General features: G+C 40.2%; 1 protein-coding gene across 2 annotated transcripts in view; it reads left to right on the forward strand.

Annotated features, from left to right (window-relative positions):
• MAST4 (microtubule associated serine/threonine kinase family member 4) overlaps nucleotides 1–14,944 on the forward strand; it is a 279,731-nt gene that overhangs the window by 66,325 nt on the left and 198,462 nt on the right. For both annotated transcript variants that reach the window (XM_080372793.1, XM_080372794.1), the window contains exon 3: nucleotides 11,039–11,160. In XM_080372793.1, coding sequence (XP_080228919.1) covers nucleotides 11,039–11,160 — 122 coding nt within the window. The remainder of the gene's footprint in view (nucleotides 1–11,038; nucleotides 11,161–14,944) is intronic.

Consider the following 14,944-nt stretch of genomic DNA (forward strand, 5'->3'; position numbering starts at 1 on the left):
AATGGTTAAGAGTGGCTCACTGTTCTGGTTTGAAACTGAAAGAATCACAGTACCGCTTAAAAAAATAAGAGGGGATGAGAAGGCCTTCAGTTAAAAATGAATAAGCTGTAAGTCCTTGTTTTCAGTTTACTTCTATGCTCACACCTCCCTTCCCTAATTTGAGCTTGAGTCTTCATGTTTCTGAAGAGATACTCATGGCCTGTGAGGGGGCAAAAATGTTTGGAGACCTGTAATTTGGAAAAGTACTTGATCTTTAATATTACTTTACACTGATTGCTGTTTTCCTTTATTTTTAATTCTGTTTTGTTGCTTTTGATACTCTTAACTTAAATGCTCGCTTAATGGGGATCAGTCCATTGGAAAACAGTTCATGAGGATATTTTTGAAGTTGCTTAAGGTACAATCCCTACCTCCTGTTGTTCAAAAATATTACCTTTGCTAAACTCCTGGAAATTGAGTGGGAGTTGAGAGATGACTTCTAGCTTACAAATCTGCAGAGTATTCCTATGCTGATGCTTGTTGCTCACTCTAAATGTTAGAAAATAAGTTAATTGTGCTTTTTGTGATACTTTCTTTTGTGTTGCTGTTAGAACCACAACATTATTGAGCCATAAAGTGTAAGTAGTATTAATAACAGAAAACAAAAATAAAAATGTAATTTGTTTATATAAAACAGAATAGTTCAGCTCCTGCAGGGCTGAATACTAGGAGAGGTAAATAGATAGGGGTTTTATCTCTGGGAATAGATCCCAAATAAATGAGTTTATTGGACTTTACAACAGGGAATAATGTTGTGCATGACAAATGAGAAGAAATAAAATCTGTATTATTGCACTATGTTGAATGAGACTTAAAAAACCTGAAGGTTTACAGTTACTGAGAACCTACTACTCTAAATTGGCTGAAGTAAATTGCAAAATTCTTTGTATAGGAATTTGAGAAAAATTGAGAATGATGTGCAAGCTCTTTCCAGTGGGAAATCAACACAAGGGAGGGGAGGTTTGGAAACTTGGAGAGGTGAGATGGAAACTAAACTTACATTCTACACAGCTTCAGGGAAACTGGAACCCAGGTTTGTTTTTTTTTTTCCTGAATTGCCTTGTTTTAAGCAATCTGGCAACCACACGTTTTCAGTGACAAAGAATGCTCTTAGGAGTTGAGAAAAATTCAGTCAATGTCTTTCAAATAAATCTACTTTTGCTTCCTGTTGAAAATTGTTAGGGAACCACTGATATTAAATAAAGTTCAGCCAATAAAAGAAATAAATACTGCTTCCTGGAGACACAATGCTATTATATTTTGGAGAAGTCACTTCAGCCTAATTGTTGCAACATTATTGCTTCTCTTAATCTTCATCCCCAAGAGAGGGAGGAAGACGACTTCTGGAGAGAGGCTGAATTTGGAATGAAATGACTGTATTGGATGTAGTCTGCTATTAGTCCAGCAAATCTACTTTAATACTGCTTGTTGTGAAGTGTTAATAGTATTGCTTAATAGAAAGAAAGGATGAAAAATAGTGTTTGATAATGGGGGTTGCTAAACATAAGCATCATCTGAGATAAAACAGCTTCAGAGTGAAAGTATTTGAAAGTAATTTATGACCAGTACCTCTTTTAGTTTAAAATGTCATGTTTCCAAAGGGTTATAAAGTTTTGGGTAGCAAAACCACTTACACAGTAATTAGCGTTTGCCTTTCTCTGCCTTTGCATCATAACTCCTTTCCTGCTCCAGTTCACCCTTCCCTGTGTTCACCCATTCCTGTAACAGCACTTGCGACATCCTTTACCTGGGGAGTAAACTGGAGCTTTGAAAGTTCTGCCACAGGTGCTGTAAACACAGTCCTTGCACAGTTTGTTCAGCTGTGGAGTAAGTCCTGTCACAAAGCTGAGCTGTAGCTACTCGTTTAGTAGCCCAAAGTCAAGTAGAGAGGGAAAGGATCATTGCTTCAGAAGGATGCTCGTGCCCGCTGGGTGTGCAGGGGTGTTGGAGGAGTGCTGGGCAGACTGAAAGCAAAGCACAGTCAGGTCAGGTCAGGTCAGCTCTGTGCTTCTTGGGACAATAGACTTTGGTGTGTACAATATGTATTTAAATGCTTCTCGCTCTAGCCTTAGATGGCCTTCTTAAGGATTCCTAACAGTGCACAGAGTGGGGCTTTAAACTTGTTTCTAATCAGGAGAAAAGATGTTTAATTAAAAAGCTGCTTTTCTGTGGTGGCTGGTTTTCTTGATCTCCACAGACTTCAAAGGACTGTCTACAGTCAGAGGGTTTTTGGCTTAAATTGTCTACAGATTTTAGTTTGCTGTGTTCAGAGATGCTTAAATAGAATTCATGGCAGAAAGTAATGTGAAAGGCTGAGAAATTAAATAAGCTCTTACTGCAGAGGGGGTTAACCTGGCAAATCACTTGGACAAGCAAATCAAATTGGCCTTGCTTTCATGTCTCATTGCTGCTCATCTGTACTGCAGTGTGCGGTGCAGGTCTGTTCCGTCTTCTCAGCTGCCCTGGTGCAGCATTTGGAGATTGATGTCTGCCTTTCTACTTCTGAAAGGTGTGAGAGCATATTGTTGGGAAGAGTTTGTAGTCTGCAGAGTGCTGCAGCTAGCTCAGTTGTCTCTCTGCTGTACCAATAAGCTCTGCAGTGAGATATAAAGGAAAAAAAATACACTTTGTTACCTGTAGCATCAACTTCTTATCTTGCCTCCTGTTATCTCATCAATAACTGCCTGGAAACAGGCTTCCTGCTGGGCTAATTGTCTCTAATTGTGGTACGGCTGTTATCTTGCTAACCTTAAATTGATCTTACAGAAATACTGGTGACATAACACATACAGATTTAATTTTATAGAATTTTAATCCAAAGATTTGAAAGCACTTACATTAATGAAGTTACCTCATGATCTAGTGAAGAGCTGAAAATTAAGAAATCTTGGGATGTGTATATTTTTTTCTTTAATATTCCTGCTTTGATCAGCTTTCCACCTCTGAGTCATCAGTCATCCAGATATACTCGGCAGTTACTGCTGTTCCCTTATAACTAATCTGTGGTTGATTTGAAATGAATCTGGGGATTCTTTGTTTTCTTTGCATGAGAGATTCGTTGCTTTACAAACACTAACTGGCAGAAAGGTAACAGCTTTATGGGCCATGAAGAATAAGCTATTCTCTCATCCGTGGGTTGGCATGTGCTGGCAGGACTTTGAAGGGAAGTCATATAGGGGACCAACTGGCAGTGGTAGAAATCCAGGGTTTTCACAAACATTATGCTGTGTATCTTTTTCTTATTAATATTGCTGAAAATGCAGATTAGCTCATGAAATCTTACAGTGTCAAATACTTGATTCAGCTTGGTGGATGAGGAGAGCTGGGCATACAATCATGGGACTTGTATCTTGAAACCTCTTTGGAAATGGTAACTTCCCATTCTGTACAATGCTTGTCATAACTGTAATGTCACTATTTTAGTGGCAACATTTTAAAAAGATTATTAATGATGTCCAGCTGGTGTAGATAAGGGGGAAGTGTTCCCTATTTCCTCTGTATAATGTCAAAATAATTTACTGACTTCCAATTATGGGACTTATTAATTATGCATGCACAATTCCATAAAAACTCCTGTGATTTCATGGCTGTGTCTGGGGATACAGCTTGGTGGGCTTTATTGGCCTGTCTCAGGCTCCAGAAGCCAGGGTGCTGTGGGATGCAGAGGAAGGATGGCTGCCAGTGCCAAAGCTCTCAGACGTGCCTTTTTGTAGAAATTTTACTTCCTGCGTTTTCTTCCCCTCAGATATCAGAGCAGAAATGAGTTTCAAAATTGCTTTCATGTTTGTGATGCATGACAGGACTGGATGTACTCTGTTTAGAATGTCTTTTTTTCAGCTGCAGCTGCCTGAGGGCTCTCCCCGACAGTAGTGGAGAGAGGGTGGCAGCCCAGCACCAGCGCTAACACCCCTCTGTCTTGGGTACAGAAGGTTCAACAGCCAGGTGTGCATGACAACAGGCACAACACTCTTCATTCAGTAGCATTGCCTACCCAGAACATGTGCTGGAGTCTTTTCACTGCCTTCCTCAAAGGCTTCCTTAAAGCACTGTACCACATGTTAAACTTCATCCAGAATTAGTGGAAAGAGATAGGTGCAAGCTATTCTGTAATTACACACCTGAGAAAATGTTGAGTTTTTTCCCAAGCATGCAGTATAAAGCTGTCTTTTACAGATGAGGTAAATATATTGTGCTGTGAAATACACATTTCTAAATGGTTCTTGGTGCACTGGTGGTTGAGATGACACTAGCTTATGTTTGTCACTGTCAGTTACCTTCATCATCTAAGGCAGGGGTCCTCAAACTGTTTAACCAGGGGGGCGGCGCGCGGATGCAGTGGCAGGCAGTCATCTGCGGCTGCTTGGTTTCCCCCCACAACCCCCAGCAGGGGGGGCGGGGGGGTCTGTAAATACCAGGGGCCGGATTGAGGACCCTGGGGGGCCGTAGCCGGCCTGTGGGCTGTAGTTTGAGGACCCCTGGTCTAAGGCTTCGATCAGCCTGCAGAGTTGCGTTTTTACTTCCCTGTGTGCCTAGCAAGATAATTTCCATATTCTTTCATGTCTGAACTCTGCACCTTGTAATAGTGTACCTTGAGAACAGAAGATACTGTATTCCTGTCTCATTATTTTATCTTTAACTCCTTGATTGCTGCTTAATTTTGCTTGTGTCATCGGAACATGTGAAGTTGATGTTGAGATCAAAGTAAACTGTAGCAGTAGAGTGCCCGCTTAGCAGATGCATTTGCAAGTTGGCTGTTTTGAGGGGTGGAGAAGTGGAGTTTAAACTTCTCTGGGATACTTATAAGAGCAGCTTGGAAGTTGATAAGTCATCTTGAATAGTAGAAAAATAAAATGTGGAGAAAATGAACATGCATATTAAATTTCTGAAGTTTGCATTGTAGCTCCTTAAAAAGTACCCCAAGAGCTGTTGAATTAGCTGGCTGAAGTATATTCAGCAAAGTACCTGGAGAAGCACACATGAAAGAACTTGCCTGGACTTAATTAAATGCTTGAGTTTAATCAGCTGAATACCTAAATTAGAGCTCTGTGAGGCTGCAGTCCTGTTGTTGCTAGCAACTCAGCTTGTTAGTGCAAAACTGTCTCTGCGCTGTGTTTATAAATACATTATAATTGCACATCAAGACTACATTATCTGTACTCCTAGAGGCTTACATCTTCCTCTTTCACTGGTGGACTCTGTTGAATGGATGTTGTGAAGCCCGTGGTCTGACCACATGTGGAGGGAAGTTGCACCTGCTTGCTCCAAGACATACGCTTTAACATCAGTTGAATGTACAGCTTGAGAAACGCTTGAGAAGAGGGGAAAGTACTTCTTATGCTTAGTCCTTAGGTTGAAGGTTGAGGACTTGAATGGAAAAGTCTATAGATATTTTCCTGTGAAAATGAGGGCAAGCTGTTCTATTGGGAAACTTCATCTGTTGAAAAAATACTGTAAACATATAGTTACAAATAATTTCTTTAATCATGTGGCCTAGGAAGGTATATATGAAGCAAAAATAGGGATCGTAGTAGGTAGGGACTGTAGAGAAAGCAGTGTGTTGACACATCACTTCACACTTGTCATTCCTAATAGGGTTGTTGGGCATTTTCTTCACAGTGCAGTGGACGATAGTTATTTCATATCTTATCATAATTTCTTTGAAGCAGGTAGCAAAAAGATAAATGTTGAGGTGGTAGAGAGCTGGCAGCCAAGAATACTGGCAGCAGGCTGAAGTAGCTGTTCACATCGTGGTTGAACTGAGCAATGGTGAGTTTTCTGATGTTCTTAAAGTTAGAGCATGTGTATGCTATGCATAACCTGGTTGTTGCAAGTCTGCCAATATTTAGAGTTGCAAGTAAGAGCTATCTCTGAGCTTTCGGTGTGCAGGATTCTTCTTTTTGCAAAATCACATATCAGAAGGAGCAATACAGCTTTCTCATCATCACTTAAACATAGTCCAGTTTAATGTACTTTTTGAACATGAGACTGCTGAAGATTTGAGACAAGTCATTTCTAAATTATAACTGAAGATGGAAGATGTATAGGTATTAAGTTTAAGCTCATTTAGTAATTCTCAGCCATCCCACGGTGGTATGGATGTGAGAGGGAGAGGGGAAGAAGACTACTTTAGCTGTAGGGAAGATTTTTCTAATTAAGGTAAAGCAAAGCCCATCTTCTGAGACTGATCTTTGAGGAAGCATGTGTGGTTTTTTAGTCTCTTTCGGCCTTACGCAGTAAGGCATACAACAAATATGTGCATGCTGGATGACGGAAGTAAGTAACAAAGATTCCGTTAGGGCTTTCTACAGATGCGCATTATAAAAGGAAGTTGGGCGTGTGAGAGGCAGAGGGAGATAACGGTGAACTCCAGTGTTGTATTCCCTGTGTCTACCAATGAGTATTAAGTTACTGCCATTATGTAATCAACTTAAGACACCTTTCATTGACATGTGTTTTGATAAATGTGCTGGACTGATGAGGGCTGCATTCAGGTGTGGGAGGAGACGCCATTGGTTACAGTGTTGTGACTTTGGGCTCTCTTGATAGTTTCAGGAAGGGTAGCAGAGGTGGTAGCAGAGGTGCCAGCAAAGCCACTGTGGAAGGCCTGGGAGGCGCTCAGAGGCCATCTTAGGATCGAATGGGACAGCAGCAGGGGACGTGTATCAGTAGTTGACTTGTCTGCATCAGTAGCTGATGAAAGTAATAAGAAAATTACTACTGGTGTGGCAATGGTCTGTTGTTAGATGGAGATTGGCCTGGACACTGGCAGTATTTATGTGCTGTATGTGGGCCAAAAATGCCAAATTAAGATGGAAGGGATCAGGTGGAGTTGAGGTGAATTCTTCTTCTCTGTCCCCCAGTGAGTCAGTTCGCTCAAAAAGGAGGGTAGTTGCTTGCAGCATTAAACTCGGAGGCAGAAATGAATGCAGTGTAAAAAGTAATAACGCATTTCAGCTTAAGCTTTATGTGTAATACCAGTGCTTAAACCAAGGCCAGGCTGGATGTGACTTTTGAGCACTCTGGTCTAGTGGAAGGTGTCTCTGCCCATGGCAGGGGGGCTGGAACTAGGTGATTTCTAAGGTTCCTTCCCAACCAAACTGTTACGTAAAAAGTGTGGTTATGTGTAAACTCAAGAGGTTCTTAAAGAAAATGTGAAAGGGGGAAAATACATGCAATAATGAGTGAAACTGTAACAGGAGAAAATGTGGGAGTTCTACAGCAGCAAGAAAAAGGAGTGGATAGTCCGAGGGTTTTTTTTTTCTTTTTTCTTTTTTTTTAAGGGAGGAATCCAGGGAGAGTTGCTGACCAACTAGTGGTGAGGGACTGTTTTGTTAAATGGTGGTTCAACATAGTGGCACTGTAATCCCTCAAAGAAAGTGGACTGAGTTGGCAGATTATTTTTTTTTTCTGTAAGAAATGTTGATGTTCCATTTGCCTTTGGAAATAGAAAAAACTCATTTCATTCCTGTAAAGTATATGCAACTTTTCTTATTTTAAGCAGCACAGGATTGAAAGTACAGCTGTTATTTAAAGATATTTTGTTGCAGTTGGTGTTCTTGTTGGTAACTGCTTATCTCCTGGTAATATCTCTCTGCATAAAGGTTAATGGTATTCCCAGATAAGAGATTTATCTGTTACCATCTTTTTGTACAAGCCATGGCTTTTTCTGCTTCTATAGAAAGCGTGTTTATTATATGCTATTTTTGTGTTTAAAAGCACATTTGGATGCACTATGATAAGAACTGGAATTTGCAGACAGTATGCTACGCTTACCTTGATTTCAGTATGTTGTGAAATCTCCAGTGCCCTCAAGGCTCCTGTTTGGGGTAAGGATGGGAGGACAGGTCATTCCAGCTTACATTTTCATTGGCAGTTTTGCTAGTGTTGACTGCCTAATTAGGTACTCCACAGGCTATCCAAAGTTATTTTAAATATTTCTAGAGGTTAATAATGAAAGAGAAATAATGGAGCATTAAGTGAATTCTTACAGTGCAGACACTGGCCCTGTGATGCTGAGTTAATCTACTCTGGTTTCTTGTCAGTCAGGCAAAATCTTACAGTTTAAGGGAAGGCTTAGTGTAAGATCTTCTTGTTGTAAAGAGTAGGTTTGCCTCCCATCTTGCCTCTGTACTAAAATATCTTAGACTTTCTTTCAGACATTTGAGCAAGATAAAAACTGAGTAAAACAGAGATGCCTATAAAGGACAAAGAATAATGGTGTCCATTGGAGATGTTCTGTGTCAGCATAGCCCTGCCCATGGTAAGGTACAGAGCGCTGTGCTCTGCTGGGTGACTGACGTGAATAGGAATCACAATATTGGTTTGCCATATTTTGGGTCTGGCTCGCATTTAAAGCAAAAAGTAAGGACAAACATTAATAATAAACCTTTCTGGCTTGGGATCCAAACCTAAACAAAACCAGATTAATTTATGGACAAAATACAAATGATGGCCTTCCATTTTGTTTTTTTCCCATGGGACGCTCAGCGGGTTTATCTGAAATGAGAATCAGTGTACTCTGGGAAAAGCCTAATGTCTGACAATGGATTTTGAGACTATTTTCAAACCCTGACTAGAAAGTGTATTGGTTAACCAAAGAGTGATGCTCTTCCCCGGTTTTAGAACAAGCTTTAATAAACAAGGCCTTTTTCTTACTTGCATTCTTTTTTTCCCTAAAGATCAGAGGACAACTCTATTGTTTTCAAGTATTGATTCCTATGATGATAAAATGCACTAAGAGTATGCTAACAGTGATCAACTTGCAAATTGTTTAATGTAATTTTCCTGTGGCTTCTAGGGTGGGTTAATACAGAGTTTCTGAGTGACTTGTGTAATATATGCCTACTTGACAAAACAGGTGTTGCCAAAGCATTTTACTGGTGTTACCAAGAGTGATACAATATTTGGAGCTGGCTTGACTTTGCTGGAATTTTAGGAGCCTTCTTGCAGAGTTTCATTACAGTGTTTGTAGGGTGCATTCTAGCTCGAGAGATTTTTGTAATGAGGGGAGCCAGCATGAGGAAATACGTGGTTTCACCCAGAGAACCTCATCTTACCATTGACTTGAAGGAGTAGAGTCAAAAAGCAAGTAAAGGAAATGCATAGACCTCTTTTGATGTGGAAAGCATTAAAGAAATAAAACATACCTGTTTAAGCGCGAGGTATATATAGCTTTTTTTTTCCCCACTCACTTTTCAGTTCTCTTTCTCGTGCCTGGATGAGAAGGAATTAACCTTTTGAGGTGATAGATATAAGCTGTAATTGACTGCATAAGTCACTGGTGTATTGCAGGATTGACTTCAATGGAATATCAGACATGTGGACGTTGGAATCAATGCCTTAAGCTTTTATAGCATCCTTGTAGTTGGGGATGGTGAGAGACTACGTAAAAAGTTAACCAGAATTTGATATAAACAGGCAAAGAGAGCAGATGGTAAATTAATTCAGTCTTTCCAGTTCTGGAAAATGTTATCCTGGATAATTGGGCAAGAAACCACAGCTTTGTTACACATTTTCTTCTAGTCTTGGGCAAGCTGTTAGGAAATTGGGTGAAAAATGTCTGTGGATTTTGCTTTACCAGTGTAATAAAGAACAGTAGCACATCTTGAAGATTAATTGGGAAGCATTAAAAAGACTGTCCTGTGCTGCTTCTTGGCAACTCTCTGAGACAGTCAGTTTACAGAGACCAGTGGATCTGCTGTTAAAAATAAAGTTATGAAGCTGAGGCCTTTGATTTCATGGCAAATCCCGTGTCAATGGTCATACACATACCCACTCTGTAGTTCTCTGAGGTGACAAGATTAATGAGGTGGGAATTAGTAATTTCAGGAAACAAAAGTTTAGAATGTTTCATTTGAAGGTGGTTTTCATTTGAACTGTTCATTGTGGTTTTGAACCTAGATTTGATTTAAAAAATAATAATAATCTTTTCAATTGTCACTTTGCATCAGCTTGTCTTCTAAGATAAGTCAGTTGCTTTAGTAGTGTTATTGTCGCAAACTGAAGGTGGACGTATGTGATACGAGCAGTATATAGCCTCTTGTTCTGTTCCTTGACAGTGGCTGACAGTAAGCAAAAAGGAACAGTATCACTACATACTTGTCCTTTTAGTTACCTGAGTATTCTCCCTACTGCTGGTTTACAGCTCAGGGGCTTCCTGAGCCAGAGGTGCTTTCTACCTAACTAGTACTTGTGGGGACATGTGCCAGACTGAGTGGCAGAGCTTTGGCTGGGGATCTGACCTTCTCTGGCACTGGGCCCGAGCTGGTCTGGCCACAATGAAGTGATGCTGCTAGGTGGTCAGCATGCAACCACCGAGGAGGGGTCTGCCAGCTGCTCCCTCAGAGCCTGATGCCAGTGCTCCTGCGGTTTGGCTGGTCTGTGCCTCAGGGATTTCCTCTTACCTGGGTCACTGGGTACAGATACTTTCTCGGGAATTGAGTGATTACTACTAGGTAGATTATAAGGAATTCTGGAATAGAAACAGAGTAGTCCCCACTCACAGGGCGGTGTAATTGTTATCTACGTAGTAAGTGCCTTATTCCAACAAACCTGGTCTTGTACCTCAGGCTTGGAACCTTATTCTTCAAGGCGTATATAGTAGAATATTTTTATTTCTTATTTTTAAATTATTTTTTAAATTATTTTTAGCTGGCCTTCAGAATTTAAGTTTCTTTGGTTCAGACTCACCATTCTGGATGTTTCTATCTGTTGTTGCATTGTGTTTCTAGGTAGGAAAGAAGTACAGTTGTATATTGAAATTGAATGCGGAAAGAATGAATTTGCCTAAGTGAAGTGTAGCTTGTGGAAGGGTGATGTGAAGGACTAGCAAGTGAGTAGCAGGAATTCTGTTTTAGTGGAATCCCCTCTGGTCAGGGCTATAGTGAAAAAAACAAATGTTTTTGAATGTTAAGAGTGTTATCTTACAGTAAACTCAGTCCATTGCCTTGCCTCACCTGCAGCATCTAGTATTTTAACACAGTCTTTCTTAACTTGACAGGCAAGTACCTACTTCCTAATGCAACTGGGCAGCAGCTGTGGAGACCTTCAGAAACCTCTAATCTTGTTCGCATACACTACCAAGCACTTGGGCAGTCAGCACCTACACTTATTGACACTGTGGTGAGTAATGTATTTCTCAGCTAGGAGTGTACAAAAAAAATAATCTGTTGCATTTCTGTATTTATTGGTGGGGCAATGGGGGTCAAACTAGTGTTTATTTCCAGATCAAACTCTGCTCTTTAAGTTGTGTTTTTAAAGTACCTAGTGCATTTCTACATACAACTTCATTTAATGTAGTATGCAACTGAATAACATATATGGTAGCAGTAAATCTTGATTTGGGTTACTGGATTTTGTGTAAAGTCTGAGCTGAATTTTGCATTAATATAGCTGTTTGTATTTAAATGGTTTCTTTCCTTAAAGAAAAAAAGGCATGCTTTCTAAGACAGCAATAGAAGATAACTGTCCTTTCCTCTGAGCATTCTTTTCTATCAATGTCTTTGTTTCCACTTTCTGCAGGACTGTCCTCAGAACACGGGTGTATGAAGCGTGAGCTTAAGTCTTTTGGATAAAATGATAAGGGCTGAGATGCATCATACACTTGAACTTTCAGCTTTCTGTTTTCAGGCATCCATTATGCTGCTTTGTTCTTCTGTATATTAAGATCTTAAGATGTGTTGAAATTTAATCACAGAACCGTTTAGGTAGGAAAGACCTTTGAGATCATCAAGTCCAGCCGCTAACCCAGGACTGCCAAGTCCATCACTAAACCATGTCCATAAGCACCACATCTACATGTTTTTTGAACACCTCCAGGGATGGTGATTCCACCACATCCCTGGGTGGCCTGTGCCAGTGCTTCAAATGTGCAAAACACCCTTTCACTGAAGAAAATTTTCATAATATCCAATCTAAACCTCCCCTGGCACAACTTGAAGCCATTGCCTCTTGTCCTGTCGCTTGTTACTTGGGGTAAGAGACCGACCCCTGCCTGCCTACAGCCTCCCTCCAGGCAATTGTAGGGAGTAATAAGGTTCCAGCCTGAGCCTCCTCCTCTCCAGAATAAACCACCCCAGTTCCCTCAGCTGCCCCTCATAAGACTTGTGCTCCCGACCCTTCACCAGCCTCATTGCCCTTCCCTGGGCATGCTCCAGCACTCTTTTTTTTGTAGTGAGGGGCCCAAACCAGAACACCCTAATGCAGTACCATGTACACTAGCCTATACTTTTATTCAGATAATTAATATATGTATGGCATGTTGTATAAAAACGCTGGGCATTTTTATTAATGTTGCCCCGGCTCTCTTCTGCCTTTTGGCTGATTATTAAAACTTCACTGATCCATGTCTGTTTTGGGGTGGAATTCACCTCTTTTTTTTGCATAATCTTCAGATTAAAGAAGCTGTGATCAGATAATGCTAAACAGATACCACCATGCTAGTTTTTCATATCATACTGGTATGTAGATGGCTGGTTTCTCCACAAGTCTATCTGAAATAGCATTTCACTTACGGGCAACAAATCTACACTTACCAATGTTATCATAGTTTCTGCTTAGTGGTGGTTGTGGTTCTTTGGGGCAGATGTGGTTTATTGGACTCCATGCTTATTACAAATGCTTGATTCTATTGGAAATTCTATGCTTTGAGCCCTAGTATTTTCCAGGGAACTAAGTATCAACCTATGTATTTTTGATTTCTACTTTGTTAGGAGAAACAGTTAATGGTGAAGGAAGTGTATTTCTGTAGCTGGGGATTAAAAGAATAATTTCTTCTGATCTAAATTAAGTACGCCTTGTTGCTATTTGGTCCTCTGTCTCTGCACACAACAGTTATGTGTTATGCCACTAGCAACATTGTGCTCATGTTTTAGTGTAATGGTTAAACTATAGGAAGAGAAAGATTCATCAGCTTTGTTAAGAAATTGTTTTAAATGGTCATAAAATAACAGACCTACGAAAAATTCCGTGAGCTGTGCTTCCTTAAGGGCCTTTTACTCATCACTTACTGAGTTTTAGGGCATATTTGTCTTCCACAGGCTTCTTCCTTCATGTATCTCTACATCTTTTCTCTGTGCCTCACTTCAACTCTTTCCATGCTGGTGCAAAAACAGGAGAGGGCCTGCTACGCAGATCTGAGCAGATTGTGCGTGGGGTGGATGTATTTATTTCTTATCTGGAACTGCCAATCAGACTTGTCTCCTAAGGGATTTAATGTTGCATGGTCACACAGGCAAATCTCTTCTCAAACTTCCTGTGACAAATACTTTGCTGTTAGGCTTCTGAAAGACTCTTGCCTTTGCTTAAAAGGGCCCAAAAGTTAGGGATCGCTCCCTCTCCTCCACTTTTTTATTTGGTTTTTGTTCTGTGCTTTGAAAGAGTTGAGTTGGGGAGGCCTATTGTTACATTCTAGTAATGGGAGCTTTTAATTATATGTAGGAAAGAGTTTGACTTTATGTAGAAGAGACTTGTATGAAGAATTTCCATTTAGATGTTCACAGTCTGAGTTGAAATGATTTTAAATGTAGCGTCTTGCACATCTGAACAATTATCAGCCTGTTACTAGTTCTTCTACTGGGATGGATCATTCTTGCTGGGGTTGATACCCAGCTGATGTGGACCTGATGGTGAGTAGTGATTATGTGTCAATACAGACAAGAATAACAAGCAAGCAGCTCAAAGATGCATACTACTGTTTAGTGGCTTTGCAGGTGGGGTACAAAAGACAAAAAACTTTCCTAGGTCACCTACCGTGTCACAGTGTAAATCCTTTCTATGGTGAATTACAGATTTTTAAGTAAGTTATGTAATACTGATTTGAAATGGGCTATAGGTTTTTTTCTTTAGAGTTTAGTAGCTATGCATGTTTCACTCCTGTAATATAGGCAGTTGGACTGTATATTAAAAATACAGTTTCTGTATGAAACCATATAAGTGGGTTAAAAATGTGTACGGGGAAGGCAGATTTTCAGATGAATTGTCAGTGTATTAGATTTGCTGGGGGCTCTTAATTCAGAGATAGCTAAGTGATTGTCTTGTTACTGTTCTGCTTCTGGCAGGAGCATGTTGAGCTGTCCGTAACAAGACAGATTCTGTGGTGGTCACGCAGAGGATGGGAGTCATCAGGGGGTATTAACGTGGACTTAGAAACTCTAAGAAAATGATACAGGATGTCTTTGACACTAAATAGAAAGGTGAAGCTGGGGTATAGAGCAATTCTCCTTTAGGATGTTCTCAAAGGTCAAATGTTGGTCTAGTCAGTCTCTTCCTCACCATAGTCAGTGGAGAATAATACATGCTCCTGGAAGGCAATTCAGTGTGTGTCTCAGTGCGGAGTTCTGCGCTAATGTAGGGAAACAGTGACAGAGCTAGCTTAGCTGACTTTCCTTGCTTGCCCTATAGGCTGACGGCTTGCCTGATTTTAGGCACCTATTTCAGGGTTGAATGAATTGGCTCCTGAAAGTGCTGCTTTTCTGTTGAAGTGGTTTGGGAATTAATTTAATGTCACTGCCTCATCCAACGTCCAACGTGTGGGAGCAATTCTCCTGTTCTCTCCCAGCTCCCCTGCTGCTCTACAAGTGTTTACAAATGCCATTAATACTTACTGTTTTGACTTGTCTGTTTTTATTACTGCTAGCAGAACTTTTGGGAAATAGTTCTAAATAAATCGAAATAAAGTAAATTTGGTAATACTTCATTATAATAAGCTGATGTGCTTAAAATTTAATAATGAGTCTGAAACTGAGCAGTTACCATTTTATAGGCAGAAAAATACTTCTTCTGAGTGGCATGGATTGAATCAAGTTTTAACTGATTTTAAGTTTTTCTGGATAGCTGCATACATAAACCCAGTAGAAACGTGAACGTAAGATGCCTTTATGATACATGATGATAAATGTGCATCTGA

Source organism: Falco punctatus (genome assembly GCF_963210335.1).
Source record: "Falco punctatus genome assembly, chromosome: Z".
In the NCBI taxonomy this organism is placed as follows: domain Eukaryota; kingdom Metazoa; phylum Chordata; class Aves; order Falconiformes; family Falconidae; genus Falco; species Falco punctatus.